General features: G+C 41.1%; 1 protein-coding gene and 1 non-coding gene across 2 annotated transcripts; both read left to right on the forward strand.

Moving 5' to 3' along the window:
• On the forward strand, positions 1-3,684 carry LOC125355250 (procathepsin L-like). Its single transcript, XM_048351477.1, has 7 exons — positions 1-126; positions 402-524; positions 643-789; positions 976-1,194; positions 1,657-1,819; positions 2,691-2,811; positions 3,585-3,684. Exons 1-7 carry the CDS (start codon positions 1-3, stop codon positions 3,682-3,684), a joined length of 999 nt encoding a protein of 332 aa, XP_048207434.1.
• Positions 3,685-14,851: 11,167 nt separating this feature from the next.
• Positions 14,852-14,958, forward strand: LOC125341955. The gene has a single exon (XR_007209115.1). It is a non-coding gene; the product is annotated as a U6 spliceosomal RNA (small nuclear RNA).
• The last annotated feature ends 1,584 nt before the right edge of the window (positions 14,959-16,542 follow it).

Genomic DNA, 16,542 nt, shown 5'->3' on the forward strand with positions numbered 1-16,542 from the left:
ATGGATCCTTGTCTGTTGCTGGCCATCCTGTGCTTGGGAATGGCCTCAGCTGCTCCAACATTTGATCCCAGTTTGGATACAGAGTGGACGGAGTGGAAGACAAAATATGGGAAAAGCTACAACTCGGTGGGTAACATCCAAAGTGTTCAGAGGGACCCCAGAGACAAGAGACTTGCTGATGGGACTTTATAACCAGAGAGCAGCTTCTAGAAACCAAGTCTGATGAAGCAGTAATCTAAGTAGTCATAAGAGCACAATGGGGGCTGACATTAGAGATAAACATCCAAAGGTGGACAGCATCCTGGCCAGAGTCTCTGTCCATCTTTGTCTGCAGGTCCATTTTAGTGACCAGGGCTTGGATTTTAGTAGACAGAGTGGTCATCACTTGTGTTTAATCCTAGGATGAAGATATTTTCAGGAGAGCAATATGGGAGGAGAACTATAAAATGATTGCCGTGCACAATGAGGAATACAGCCAAGGGAAACATAGCTATACCATGGAAATTAACGCCTTTGGAGACATGGTAAGTGTCATGTGCCTTGCTTACCACTGGGCTTGCTCTCCTCAGTTCTCCACAAAATGACCTTGCTTTTCCATATGTTCTTTATTCTTTCTTGAAGACCACTGAAGAATTCATGAAGACTACTATAGAATTTAATCCAACAGGAAGTGACTTTCAGCCCGATGGGCACAATGAAGGACAAATGTACCCGGAATTTCTACTTGATGAGCTGCCTGCCTCTGTGGACTGGAGAGAGAAAGGCTACGTGTCTCATGTGAAGGATCAGGTATGGCAGCGTCACAGGCGCCCCTTTCACTGCCCATAGCAAACCTAGGAAGAGTTGTCACTTCCTTTGGCCCACTCTGGAGTGACAGGGAGTTCCTTTTTCTTTTGCAGAATGTTCAAACCTAGGAGCCCATGTCAATGTCTTGTTATTTGTTCTTTGTGTGAAAGATGTTCGTTCTCTTAACAGGGAAACTGTGGTTCTTGCTGGACTTTCACCACAACTGGTGCGCTAGAAGGACAGATGTTCAAGAAAACTGGCAAACTGGTGTCACTCAGTGAGCAAAACCTAATGGACTGTTCTAAAGACAACTATGGCTGTGATGGTGGCCGGCCAGACTGGGCTTACCAATATATTAAGAAAATCGGAGGCCTGGACTCAGAGGAATCCTACCCATATGAAGCAAGGGTAAATGCAGCTCTTTCACTTGATTGTCACAACTGTAGACAGTGGAACAACTTGAAAGATGAGACTTATTCTTCCCAGTTTGCACTGCCAATGATAGGATCTTTTCTCTCAACTATCTGCTCTATCACACTATAGTCATGAGCTCTTTTGGAGTTCTGTGGGCCGGTGCACACATATGGTTGACATCCAGGTGATGTGATTTCTATGGAACACAAAGTATATGTATGTTATTCTCTATCTAAGATCTGTCTGTTGTGAACAATTTGTATGAACTGCTAGAAGCAGCATAATGCACAAAGAAACATGAGAGGATTTTCACTTTCAAATCAACTAATAACAGTATTTCCCCTTCTGCGTTATAACAGCACTGAATCAGAAACCCTAAGTTGCAAATGGAGTGTTCGGAGTGTTCGTTAGGAGCTGGATGACTATAATCAAATCTCTTCCCCTTTCCCTTAAAAGGTTGGACCCTGCAGGTATAACCCTGAGAAATCTGTTGCTAATGTCACTGGATTCATCAATATTCCCCCAAATGAGAAAGCTCTTATGCATGCTGTGGCCACTGTGGGTCCCATCGCTGCTGGTGTTCATTCGCTCCGTGATTCATTCAAGTACTATAAGGGAGGTAAGTGTGCTCTTTGTTGAAAAAAATGCAGATGCATTGCAAAAGTGTCCCAACAGTTGACTAGGTACTCAGTGTGAATGGATGGAGATATTTAGGGCCATGTATGGCACCTGGCTTCTCAGTCTTTTCATGCAATCCTTTTGGACTTCATGTTCCCAATAGACATGATTCCAAGCATGTGTCCATATCCATCTTGATAACAATTTTAAGTAACTTCATCATTAATTGTATGTAGTACAACTTAAATTTTATTCAAGTATTGAGTATTTATAAATTGCCCATTCTTTTAATTTTGCATATTTTTATTTGTTTATTCCTCTCTTTATGTCACTACTGGGTCTTGAACTCAGGCCCTTGTGCTTTAGTTTGGCTTTTTCTCTCAAAGGTGATACTGTCCTATTTGAGACATTCCTGCAAGTTGACCCTTTTCCTGGTTAAGTAGAGATGATCCTCATGGAATTTCCTGCTCAGGTTGCCTTTGAGCTGCAGTTCTCAGATCTCAGCCTCCTGAGTGTTTAGTATTACAGACATGAGCCACTCACTACATCTGGATACTTTCGTATTTAGATCTAAAAAGACACTCTTGACTCAAGGACCTCTGAATTTTACGCAACCTCCTAGAAATAAAATGACCAGATTTCATGCAGTGTTCTTCTACACTATTAGACAAGCCTTTTACCCAGGAATATGTGCTCCTTTGTATTTCTGTCCATTTTCAGCCTAGCTCCCTAGCTTCCATAGTATAGTTCTGAAGCCTTCCATGGAGTTTATACTACTTTGGTGGATTTAGAAATACTTTGCTTATTGTTCCTCACAGTGAGGCACTCTCAGGTTCCTGGAGCCTCATATAGATTTTGCTTTTCTTTCTTAGGCCTTTATCATGATCAAAACTGTGCCAGACGCCCATTGACTCATGCTGTTCTGATTGTTGGCTACGGATATGAAGGAGAAAAAGAAACAGCAACGAACAAATACTGGCTGATCAAGAACAGGTAAGAAATTGCCAAAACATCCAGTGTTAGAGGTTCATAACTAGCTAGCTAATGCTAGCTAATCAGAAAGCTGAGCTATGAGCATCAAGTTTCAAAGCCAGCCCAGGCAGGAAAGCCCATGAGACCCTTATCTATAGTGAGCCACCAAAAGATCAGAAGTGATGCTGTGGCTCAAGGGGTACAAAGGAGCAAAATGAACAGCACCCAGGTCCTGAGTTCAAGGTGCAGCACCATCACAAAAACAAAATGAAAGAAGGAAGGAAGGAAAGACCAGAAAAGGGAGGAATGAATAAAGGAAGGAAAAAAGAAGAAAGGGAGGAAGGGAAGATGGGAGGATGAAAGGGAGGTATGGAGGGGGAAATAAATTGCTTAATGTATCTGTAGTAGAAATTCAAAAGAAAATTTACTGTTCAGAGTCCATAGTTGGACACAGGCTTCACAAATCTTGTTTCTAGTCAACTATCAATGTGTGACTATAGAAGTAGATTCTGCCACAAGCTTTCCTGCACTAAGCTATTGATTTTGTGGTTTTACCATTCAATTTTTAAATTCTGAAAGTTCTGTACCACATGTGACCATTCTGTCTCTGCTTTTATAATCCCATGTAATATAATTATTTTGGAATTGGGCCCAAAATCATGACCAGATTTAGATGAAGAAAGGATGAAGAACACCTGCCCATCTCAATTCTGCCTGCGGAGTCTGCATGTTACTGTTACTAAAGCCATTGTGCATTATTTTAACTATTAAATATAAAACTTGCTCTTCTTCAGCTGGGGCAAAAGCTGGGGCGTCAATGGCTATGGAAAGTTGGCCAGAGACCAGAACAACCTCTGTGGAATTGCCTCCTGGACCCTCTATCCCACTGTGTGAGATACAGGATGGAGATGAGGAAGGACTTAGCTGGGACAGCTTGCTCAGAGAACCCACATTGTCTTCAAAGCCCCCATGTCCTCCTATGGAGGATCTTACACCAAGTCATTGAAGATACACATTGTGATGTAAATTTGAAGATAGTTTTTTAAATTTGTAAGATGATATCACTACTTTAATTACTACTATAAATAGATGTATATTACTGATTCATGTAATAATGTGTTGACTCAAGATTAATAAAATTTTAAACTTTTATGAAAATGAAGTCCCTTTAAGTTTTCAATGCCTCTATATTAATTTGTGTGTGTGTGTGTGTTTGTGTGTGTGTGTGTGTGTGTGTGTATTCAGACTTGCAATTAGGTCTGAAGTGTAGACGTATATGTACTCATGGTTCACTAGGAGAAGTGGGAGGTCTTCTGGCCTTCCAGTCATGCAGATCACTGGAATCAGCTTCCTGGGGCTGTGTCTAAGGCAATCATTGATTGGAGTACAATTTGACAAAAGAGGAAAAGGGCACATCGTTTTAAAAAAGAAAAAAATGATCAGAAAAGTAATGAGAAGCGTGCATTATTTTACTACTAGGAAATGATCTGGGGGGAATATGTTCCTTACATCCAAGATGGAGGCAGTCCAATGGAGTTATAGGACCAAAGACTCAGAGCTAGTGTCTGGAGCGTCTTCCTCAACTGCTGGTGAAGACCTCTGGCCATGGTGCAGTGCGGAACAGACAGGACACTGGTAGGTTGCCCAGGACAAACATCACACAAGGGAAAAGAGTTAAAGTGCTAGTTTTGAGACTTGGTGGGAAAATAGTTCTATGAGTTTGGAAGGTGAAACAGAGAGGGAAAATCATGAGAGCTATGTTTTCATTGCCCATGTATTTTTCAAGAGTCTTAAATGTCTCATGTAAGAATAAAGACAGTAAACATTTTTAGTGTTTCTTGGAATGTGGCTTAGTGATAGAATGCTTGCCTAGCATGAATGAAGCCTGACCTCGATTCCTCAGTAGCACATACACAGAAAACGTCAGAAGTGGTGCTGTGGCTCAAGTGGTAGAGTGCTAGGCTTGAGAAAAAGAAGCTTGGGGACAGTGGCTAGGCCCTCAGTTCAAGCCCTAGAAATGGCAAAAACAAAGAAACAAACAACAACAACAAAAAAACACGGTTTGGTGTATAAATTTCATCATCCCCTAGGGAAAGTCGGGTAGAAAACTGTGGTTCTGGATGTGAGGACCATCTGGCTGTGGGACATCTGTCACCCCATTGATCGCCAGGGTTGATTTGGCTGATCTGGCTGGCTAGGCAGGTGTCCCCTTCCTCCCTCACTGCTCCATGTGCGTCCCTCCCAAAGCTGCACACTCGGTCGAAGAGGACGACCACCCCCGATAGAGGAGGACTGGTCTTTGGTCAAGGGTATACGAGTAGCTGCGCTCCCCTGCTAGAACCTCCAAACAAACTCTCAAGAAAACTGTGGTTCCAGCACACAGAGCCCACAGTACACTTCATCCACCTCCATCTACATTGGCGGCTACATCCTGCTGGATTCTCTCCTGTCTTCCTCTGCTACTTGAGAAGCTCTTTAAATTTGTCTTTGCCAGTCATGGGACTTGAACTCACTGTTTGAGCACTGTTCCCTGCTTCCTTTTGCTCAAGGCTAGTACTCTACCACTTGAGCCACATCACCACTTCAGGCTTTTTCTGTTTATGTGATACTGAAGAATTGAACCCAGGGTTCACAAGGGAAGCACTCTACCACTAGGCAATATTCCCAGCCCCAAGAAACTGTTTACACTTTAACAACAGGATAATTACTATTTTCAGTTAAAATATTCCCATGTAATACCTCTATCACATATTAATAAAAATAACAAAAGGAGCAGAAAAAGCATATATAGACTCTCCACTGAAAACCAAAACAATCAAATGGAAATGAGAATTCAGACAAGACTCCAATTATTTACTTTCTTCAATTATTTTGATGACAAATAAACAGAGTAAACATTTTAACTACTGTACAAATATTCTGGCAGTGTTCCAGAAAGTTGTGCATGTCAAAAATACCCTACAATTTTAAGAAAAAGAAAAATATGCATACATGCAAAAAATAGTTCACAAATATTCGCAGCATAGTTACAGTAGTAAAGAGTGGAGCAAAAGGTTGTGTAAAGATGGCTGCTCCTCTGCACCTCATGCTGCAGATGAGGTTGATCATAGCAGAGAAGAATGCAGATTCCAGCCTGGTAACTATAGGGCAAGGTAGCTCCTGCCTGCAATTCTAGCTACAAAGGAGTTTGAGATCTGAAGGACCATGGTCCAAAGCAAACCTGGGCAGAAAAGTCTGAGACTTTTTATCTTTACCCAGGAGTAGCTACAAGTGGAACTGTAACTCAAGCGGTACAGTGCCATCCCTGAGAGAAAAAGCCCCGAGTTTAAGCTCCACTACTGCTGCACAAAGTTAAAAGAGTGATAAGTGTCAAATCCCTTCTGAAGTGCAGAGATACCTTTACTGCAAGTCAGGAAAGTGGGGCTTAGGACAGAAAACTCAGCTTTGGAGCCTTCATTCTCCACACATCACCATTCCCCATCTTCTTGCTGCCAGGAGATCTGGAATGCAGTGCTGAGGCCACTCGGGGCAAAGCCCCAAGGCTCCCACAGGTCAGCATCAAGACTTTGGTACACATGCTACTTCACCTATTGTCCTGCTGGAAGGGAAAGACAAGTGTATTGCAATTACTGCCAAGAACCATAATGATTGGTCCAAGCTTATACCATCCTTTCTACTTGGGAGGTAGAGATTAGGGTATCACAGTTCAAGACCAGCCCAGGCATCCAAGTTAGATAGGCTAACAATTGCTGGGCATGGTGGCTTGTACCTGTTATCCCCTTATGACACTGGGAAGCAAAACTATGAGGAGGGACATTCATGCCAGCCTGGGCATAAAGCAAGTAACAGTCTTGAAATTGAACACGGAAAGAAGTTGCTGGAGGCAGGGCTTATAGCATAGAACACCTAGGTTACAAGGACAGGGCCATGAATCGAAACCTTAGCACAATAAAAACTATGAAACACAAAGAAATACAGCAGTTAAATTAAACTTGTATAAGCCCAACTAGGAATATTTGTTCAAGGACCTTTAGACCGGTATAGGGACTTCTACAATGTGTTCCTGCACTAAGGCATGGAGATTTCACTCAACCTCAAATGCAGCATGCCCAAGAGCTAGTAGAAATTCATTTCCACTCATCAGAGAATGTCAGGATGGAAGGCTCACAAGGAGAAAGAAGCAATACTGGTTGATTCTGGTTAAACAGACCTGACACAATTATGATAACCACTGGCCAGAGTGGTCAGACATCAATGGTGCATGGTGGAAGAGGAATTTCATCAGATATCAAGGATGATCAGATATGAAGAACAGGATGTTTTTGTCAGGTGCAGTCGGTCATACCTGTAAGACTAGCTATTCTGAGGGATAGTGCCTAGAGCTAGCCTAGGAAAGAAAGAGGAAGATGGATCTTGAAAAATAACTAATGGAAAATGAATTGGCAGTGTGATTTCTGTGGTGCAGGAATTGCTTAGCAAGCACAACACCCTGAGTTCAAGTCCCAAGACTCCCAACAACAACAACAAAGCAAAAAAAACTGACTTATCGGGATTCTTTGCTAAACCTAGAAGTGTATAGAGAGGACCAGAAAAGGATTCAGAAGCGTGAACAGAGTTGTTCCGTGCAAGTAACCACCATCAAAACACAAAGGTATGTCATATGGAAGGGGCTGGGGCACCACAACTTTCTGTTCCCCAGTAATCAGGAGGCCCCTGGCCCTGTGTCTCCTGACTGTGTCCTCCCATGGTCATTAGTAGGAGCCAAAAGTCTCAGCCTGGTGCTAGAATCATTTAGCTGTGGCCTTTAAAACCTAAATCAAGCAAAATTCTTCAAGTAATCTAAAAGTATTAAGAATACCCATTTTATCCCAGTTCAACTCTTACGTGTTTTAAAAACACATAAAAATCACTTTCATAATTCTAAGATCAGGGAAAAGAAATAGAAGCCTGTAATCAAGACCTTCCATTTCCTCTATGATTCTCATAAAATCAAAGTTTCCAAACCTAAGCTCTGCTAGGTTACACACTCTATTGACTTCCCTTAGTTTCTTCTCTCCCTGGGAGCAGTCTCCCTTGCACACCTGCTCATTTTGGTGGTTGCTGCCTCTGCCTTAATGTAACGGTGTTCACCTCACACCTGGACCTATGATTCCTGGCTCCATCAAAACTGGGAAGTATTCACTGAGGAGTTTCTATTTGGAGAATTAACCCAGCTCCTGAGTATGGTAACTGGTGTTCATCCCAGGTTGCTGCTACCTGGCCAGATGCCCTAATACTGAAGAGCTCAGAATGGAATGCTTGAATTCAATTTAGGGAGTGACAAATTTTACCAGCATATTCTATTTATTTATTTAAAGTTATTATTTTTGCTGGCCCTGGGGCTTGATCTCAGGGCATAGGTGTAGTCCCTTTGCCTCATTGTAATCAAGAACAGCCATCTACCACTGATCCACCGCACTACTTTTGGCTTTTTCTGCATAGGTTATAGGAGATAAGAGCCTCATGAAATTTAAAGACACAGGCTTAGTAATGTAAATAAAATGTATCCTTCACTCACCATCAGAGAAAGGGATTTTACCATGACATGGGGGATAGAAGAGTAGGGATGTGAAAGAAATGGCAAGAAGTCCACTTCCCTAGGAGCATTTTTTTTTAACTAGACACTGGTACTGTATAAATAGACAATGATAGCTTGGAGGGCTCATGTCTTCCAGTTTGTATAAACACCGCCTTCTCTCCTATTTCTCCTGCAGCTAAGGCCTTTTGGTTTAATTCCAGTCAGGCTCAGTTGGTACAAAATTAGGCCGCAGACTGTACCCTAGGTTTTGTTTCCATCCAAGGAGCCAAGAGTCTGCAGCTGAGAGCAGCAGCTGCCACTCAGCCTGGTCAAGCTCAATGGGTAGGTGGGGCCAAGGCAGTCACAGGCTTTCTCCCTCAAACTCCTGAACAGAAAGCCAAGGGGCAACTGTAAAACCACTACTTTAGAATTCTCAGGTAGATATTTTGAGTGGTTCTGTTGAATTCCAAAAAGTCTTTGAAAAGAACAGACTATCAATGATCTCCTTCCAGTCAATAGCAATATAATATTGTTTCACAATCACCTGAGCTCAGCCCTGGATGTGGAAAGAAGGGTTGTTAAGTTCTTTAAAGATCTTAGAATACAGTCTGCATACCTTGAGTTTAAAAAGTATCAAAGGAGAATGAAAGATTGAACACTGAAGATTCTCTTCAATAACAATGGCAGGAAAACCATCTTTTCTCCTGTAACATGGAAACAGAAATGAATCAAATGAATCAAACATTTAATCATAAAGGTAAAGAATACAAGAGAAGTAAACAAAAAATCATAAGGTAAAATATTTATGACACGGGACATGGCAATGATTTTCAAATATGGTGAGTAATAATAGAAATAATAGGTAAGTTACATCTCCTCATGAAAAACTTTTATGCATTCAAAGGCTGTAGAACACAATGGAAGGTGAATCCACAGAAAACATTTACAGATCATGGACATAATGAGGAACTAAAACCTAGACAATATAAAGAGCTCCTAAATAAAATCAACTACCACCATGACTAACAAAATTACTCTATTGAATAATATCCAAAAGGAGACTTGAGTAGATATTCTTCTCTTGAATATGTATAAACAGTAAATAAGCAATGAAAGATGTTTCATATTGTATATATTTCTCATCAGAGAAATACAAATCAGAATCACTATGATACCAGCTCACGGGAACTAGGATAAGTGTTGAAAGGAAAGAGAGGAAGACTGTGGAGAAAGGGGAAAGAATGAAGGGAGGCAAAAGAAAAGGAAAGGAGAAAGAGAAAGGAAGAAAGGAAAGATGGAAGGAAAGGAGGGAGGGGAAGAGGGGAGGAAAGAAAGAAGGAAGGAAAGGAGGGAGGGAGGGAGAGAAGGAAGAAGGGAGGGAGGATATAGGCATATGTATTCTGAGACAGTCTGAAAGAGTTCCACACTAAATAAAAGAAAGCTAGAAAGCTAGCTCTTCCTTTTTACAGTTTCCCAGGATCAAGATCAACCCATGAATCCTATGACATTCCAGATGTGAAAGACTGCTCAGCTCCCGGTAATATACAGCATCAATATTCAGTTTCATAATGTCACAGTATCTGAACCAGTACTAATACTTGATTAGATGTCATTTCTCAAGCATACATGGAATTCAGATGAAGAATCAACACATAAGTAGTCATACCAATGATGTCTTATTTCATTTAAATTTAAATACAACTCTGTATGGTCACTGGTGTTATCCACATTTTATAATAGATGAGATCAAGATGTGGGGATGGTAAATCATTTCCCAAAAGTTCATACCTAATAAATGAAATGAAAATTATTTCTAATTTAACACCAGTGAGTTGAGTTGAATTGGGCCAAAGGGGATTGAAAATCTACTATTTCACCGGTTGCATTATTTCTATCCATTAAAAAAAAATGTAGGGGGTATGAGGGACAAGGTAACAAACAGTACAAGAAATGTATCCAATGCCTAACGTATGAAACTGTAACCTCTCTGTACAACAGTTTTATAATAAAAACTTTTTTAAAAAGGGGAAAAAAACAACAGAAAAAAAGAACTGAAAAAAGTAAAATAAATAAACCTCTTGTTTCCAAAAAAAAAATGTAGACATGAGTAGAAAGTAGAAAAGTCTAGAAAAGTGGAAGCTTTGCAATGTTGTGTAACTTGGGCTATTAAGGTCTAGTACCTTCCATAAAATATTCTTACTTTGAAACTTGGAACACATCAATAAAAATAATAGAAGAAGAAGAGGAAGCATACATATTTTCACCACTATTAAATCCAAAATGAAAAGAAAAAGAATCAAATTGGAGTGACAGTTCAGGCAAGACCCCAATTACCTTCTTTTCATCAATGAAACACCTAACTCAATTATTCATAACCACTAGCCCGAGTGGTCAGACATCAGTGGTGCGTGATGGAAGTGGAATCTGATCAGGTATGAAGAACAGGATGTTTTTTTCAAGTGCAGTGGGTCATAGCTGTAAGATTAGCTATTCTGAAAGATAGTGGTTGGGGGCCATCCCAGGAAAGAAAGAAGAAAGTCAGTATTTGAAAAACACTAAAGCATAATAGTTCACAGTGTGACTTTAGTGGTGTAGGAATTGCTTAGCAAGAACAAGACCCTGAGTTCAAGTCCCAATATTGCCAAACAACAACAACAAAAGATCACAGCTTTCTGCTCTCCTGCACTCAGGAGGCCCCTTGTCCTGTGCCTCCTGCCTGAGTCCTCCATTGGTCATTTTTAGGATGTTCAGCCTCTTTCTAGAATCATTTAACAGCAGGTTGTTGAGCCTAAATCAAGCAAGAATGCTTCAGTTAAATTAAAGTTATTGAAAATATGGAGTTCATTCATTCACCAATTATAAAATCACATAAAAATCACTTTCACATTTATACGATTAGGAAAAAGAAATAGATGCATGTAATCAAGATCTCCAGTTTCTTCTAGGATTTTCATAAAACCAAAGTTTCCAAACATAAGCTTTGCTAAGTTTGACACTCCAATGACTTCCCTTGCTTTCTTCTTTCCCTGGTTGCAGTCTCCCTTGCACACCTGCTCATTGTGGTAGCTGCCCCCTCTGCGTTGCTGTATCTGTTCTCACTTAATTGCGGGAACTGTGGTCCCTGGCTCCATCTTCAACCGGGAAGGATTCACTCAGGAGCCAGTTTGTATTTTTGGAGTTCACCCAGCCTCTGAGTATGGTACTTGGTTTTTATCCCAGGTTGCTTATAAGAGCCCAGATGCACTAAGACTCAAGAGCTCAGTATGGAATGCTTCATCCTAACATTAGGGAGCAACAATTTTAACGGTATTTTCTATCATATATATATGTGTGATATCATATATATGAATGTACATATATATACATAGGCATGTGTGTGTGTGTGTGTGTGCGTGTGTGTGTGTGTGTGCATGCTAATCCTGGGGCTTGAACACAGGTCCTGAATGCTGTCCTTGTGGCTCTTTGTAATCAAGGCCAGGGATCTGACACTTGAGTCACAGCACTGTTTCCAACTTTTTATATGTACACTATTGGAAACAAGTCTCATGAGCTTTTCTGTTCAAACTGACTATGAACTGCCATCCTCTCAGCCTCTGGAGTGGCTAGAGTTACAGGTGTTAGCCACTGGTGGCTGGCTTACAATTCCTACTCTTTACATGCATTTTCACATTCCTGTTGCAGAAGAGTCAAGAAGGTCAAATCAGACCTGAGGAACAAAATCCCTGACCTCTAAGGGATGTTAGGGACTACAAATTTAGAATGATTGTGAAGAATGTAGGATTACTCACTCAAGGTAATTCCCAGTTGCCCCTGGACCAGGATGCTTAGCCATAGTGTCATTTCAATACAACTGCTGTGTTCTGTACCTATCCTGTGAAAATAAGAGTATTGTAGTCATCTGAGAGCTAACATGGAGTGGCTGAGCCTCTGAGAAGCTGTTAGGGAAGGTACACATAGATGAATCTGAAGGAAAAGTTCAAACTACAAATCAAGGACTAGGAGAAGAAAGTGATTGCTTCATTAATTCTGTTGTTCCTCTCTCTGTCTCTCTCTCTGTCCATCTCTCTCTCTCTCTGCGTGTGTGTGTGTGTGTGTGTGTGTGTGTGTGTGTGTGTATAAAGGTGGCCCTGAGTCTTGAACTCTGGGCCTGTGTGTTGTCCTTGAGTGTTCTTAACTCCAGACTATTGCCCTACCACTTGAACCATACCTTGCTTTGAGATTTTTGGTGGTTAATTGGAAATAGTAGTCTCATTGACCTTGCTACCCATGCTGATGGCTCAGATCTGCAATCATCATTTCTTAGCATCCAGACAAGCTAGGATGACAGGCTTCAGACATGGGTACCTGGCAAGCTTCATTAACTATATTATTATTAATAATAATAATATTATTATTACTGGTGGCAGTTTTGCACTTGAAATCAGAGCCTAGGAACTGTCCCTAGCATTTGTGCTAAAAGACTAGCACTCAACTACTTGAGCCACAGCTCCACTTCCGGTTGTTTGGTATTTAATTCAAGAAGAGAACAAAATTTTTTCCTGCCCAGAAAGGCTTTGAACCTTGATCATCAGTTCTCACTTTCTACATACTTCTGATTGCAGGATTGAAACACAGATGCTCAGTAGAGTTTCAAGGATGCTTGATGGTGGATTCAACTGCCTACTTAGTAAATTGGCTGATGATTTAATCCTCCAGAAAAAAACAAGACACAAAGAACCAGAATGTGGTTGGTGCTCGCTAGTTTCTCATGTCTATATTCTTACATAATCTGAGGTTGAAATCTAAGAATGATGGATGGAAGCCAGTTGGGGCAGAAAAATTCCCAGGACTTATCTCCAATTAACCAGCCAAAAGTTGGAAGGGAAGATGTGGCTCAAGAGATAGAACATCATCCTTGAGGGAAAAGCCTAAGGAAAATACGAGACTCTGATTTCAAGACTTAGTAACTGCACAAAAGCAAAACAAAAATCCTCAGAAATGAAATTATTTCATAAGTCATATGAATATCAATTCTCTAACAGTTTTCCATACAATTTTAACATATATGTTAAATATACATATATATAAACACAAAATCTTCCAACTGAATTTTTACTAGATAATGCTCATAATGCTAATTTTCTTTGGAAAAGACAGTCTTTCCAAAGGTAATCCAGGTATTTCAAACTAATAATCTCACATTGTTCCAGTGTTCAGTGATATCAGGGTGTCCCGTTGTCAAGAGATCTGTTAGGTGTACTTGTGCTCAGGATATAATGGGACTGGAGAGAGAATCCTGTCCCGCTTCCTATTGTGAAAAAGAATCTGGGCAGATGACCTGAGGAAGATACTTTCACAGACACTGCACTATACATGGGAACTGGAAGCTCTGACAACCTGGGTTTCTAATAAAGATACAAGGTTGGCCATGTGACTAAAATGTGTCCATCAGCCACCACCAAAGGCATTTTACCATGACCTAGGGGATACAAGAGAAGGGACGTGTAAGAAATGGCTAGAACCCCACCTCTCTAGGAACATTTTTAAGGAAATGTTTTATAAATAGACACTGGTACTATATAAATAGACACTGATAGCTTGGAGCAGTCATGTCTTCCAGTTTGTGTAAATCCTACCTTCGCTTCTTTTTCTCCTGTAGCTTTCTCCAAAACCTAGGGTCTTATGGTTTAATTCCTGTCAGGCTCACTTGGTACAAAATGAGGCCACAGCCTCTACCCTTTGGTTTGTTAATTTCCAAGGAACCAAGAGTCTGCTGCTGAGAGCAGCAGCTGCCACTCAGTCTGGTCAAGCTCAATGGGTGGGTGGGGCCAAGGCAGTCACAAGGTTTTCTCCCACAACCTCCTGGAAAGGAGGCCAAGGGGCAACTGTAAAACCTCTACTTTAGAATTCTAAGGTAGATATTTTGAATGACTGTTGAATTCCACAAAGTATTTCAAAAGAAAATACCATCAATGATCTCTTTCCAGTCACTAGCAATCTAGTGTAGTTTTACAATCACCAGAGCTTCAGCCCCTAGGTGTGGAAAAAAAAGTATTGTTAAGTTTGTTAAAGATCTTAGAATGCAATTGTCATATATTAGGTTTTAAACACATTAAGGGAGATTAAAAATGTTATCTCAAAGGGAAAGAAGATTCTCCAAGGAAGCTTTGCAATGTTACATAACTTGGGTTATCAAGGTTTAGTAATTTCAATAAAAATATTCTTATTTAACAACTGTGACACACATCAATTAAAAAAAAACAGAAGAAGCAGAAAAATCATAAATATTCTCACCACTGGGCTGGGGATATGGCCTTGTGGCAAGAGTGCTTGCCTTGTATACATGAGGCCCTGGGTTCGATTCCCCAGCACCACATACACAGAAAACGGCCAGAAGTGGCGCTGTGGCAGAGTGCTAGCCTTGAGCCAAAAGAAGCCAGGGACAGTGCTGAGGCCCTGAGTTCAAGGCCCAGGACTGGCCAAAAAAAAAAAAATATTCTCACCACTATTAAAATCCAAAATGAAGTGCTCGCTTCGGCAGCACATATACTAAAATTGGAACGATACAGAGAAGATTAGCATGGCCCCTGCGCAAGGATGACACGCAAATTCCTGAAGCGTTCCATATTTTTTACTACAAAAGCAATACTTGCAAAATTGGTGTAAATGAACTGAACAACTCATGGGGGGGGCAGGGAAGGGGGGAGGGGGGAGGGGGAATGAGGGACAAGGTAAAAAACAGTACAAGAAATGTATCCAATACCTAATGTATGAAACTGTAACCTCTCTGTAATTCACTTTGATAATAAAATATATATAAAAAATAAAATCCAAAATGAAAACAAAAAGATCAAACTAAAGTGAAAATTCAAAAAGACCCCAATTACCTTCTTTTCATCAATGAAACAATTTAGCAATTTTAGAAATATTCTGGCAGTGTTCCAGAAAGTAATGCATGTCAATAGTATCCTACATATTTAATGAGTAATGAAAACAAACATAAACGCAAAAGCCTGTTCATGAGTGTTCCTAGCATTGTCACGGTACTCAAGAGCATGGGAGCCAAGAGGGGTCCCAAGATGGCTGCTCCTCTGAGCCCCACGTTGCAGGTTATGTTGCTCATGGCAGAGAGGAAGGCAGATTCCAGCCTGGTAAGTGTTAGAGACAGGTGACTCATGTCTATAATTCTAGATACAAATGAGTCTGAGATCTGATGGACCATCTTACAAAGCCAGCCAGGGCAGGAAAGTCTGTGAGACATTTTATTTTTAGCCAGCAGAAAGCTAGAAGTGGCATTGTGACTCAAGCAGTACAGTGCCATTCTTGAGAAAAAGCCCTGAGTTTAAGTTCTAGTCCTGCTGCACGAAGTCAAAAGAGTGATGAGTGTCAAATCCCTTCTGAAGTGCAGAGATAACTTTACTGTGAGTCAGGAAAGTGGGGCTTAGGAGAGGAAGCTCAGCTTTGGAGCCTTCATTCTCCACACATCCCCATTCCCCATCTTCTTGCTGCCAGGAGATCTGGAAGGCAGTGCTGAGGCCACTGGGGGCAGAGCCCCAAGGCTCCCATGGGTCACCATCAAGACTTTGGTGCAATGCTGCTTCACCTATTGTCCTGCTGGAAGGGAAAAGACAGGTGTATCGCCAGGGACAATAATGACAGTCCAAGCTTATATCATCCTACTACTTGGGAGGTAGATTGAGGTATCACAGTCCAAGACCAACCCAGGCATCCAAGTTAAATAGAGTCTTTAATGACGGCTGGATTGGGGGCATGTGCCTGTTTTCACCCTATAACACTGGGAAGCATAACTTGGAGGAGGGACATTCATGCCAGCCTGGGCATAAAGCAAGTACCAGTCATGAAATTCACCAAGGCAAAGAAGTGGCTGGAGGCATAGCTCATAGGGACGAACACCTAGGTTACAAGCACAAGGTCCTGAATTGAATCTCAGCACAACAAAAACAACAAAATACAAAGAAATACAGAAGTTAACTGAAACTTGTTGAAGTCCAACTAGCAATATTTGCTCAAGGACCTTGGGACAGGGATAGGGACTACTGCAATGGATTCTTGCACTAAGGGATGTAGATTTACTCAACCCCAAGGGCAGCAATGGTAAGAGCTAGTGGGAATTCATTTCCACTCATGAGAGAAGGGTAAGGATGGAAGGCCCACAAAGAAAAACAATACTTGGTGATTCAGGCTAAATAGACCTG

Source organism: Perognathus longimembris, chromosome 1 (genome assembly GCF_023159225.1).
Source record: "Perognathus longimembris pacificus isolate PPM17 chromosome 1, ASM2315922v1, whole genome shotgun sequence".
In the NCBI taxonomy this organism is placed as follows: domain Eukaryota; kingdom Metazoa; phylum Chordata; class Mammalia; order Rodentia; family Heteromyidae; genus Perognathus; species Perognathus longimembris.

Excerpts from the sequence above, each read along its gene's own strand:
- LOC125355250 (XM_048351477.1), top strand. The coding sequence starts at position 1 with ATGGATCCTTGTCTGTTGCTGGCCATCCTGTGCTTGGGAATGGCCTCA. Across the intron at positions 525-642 it reads TTAACGCCTTTGGAGACATG|ACTACTATAGAATTTAATCC; the intron begins GTAAGTGTCATG and ends GAATTCATGAAG. Across the intron at positions 790-975 it reads TGTCTCATGTGAAGGATCAG|GGAAACTGTGGTTCTTGCTG; the intron begins GTATGGCAGCGT and ends TTCTCTTAACAG.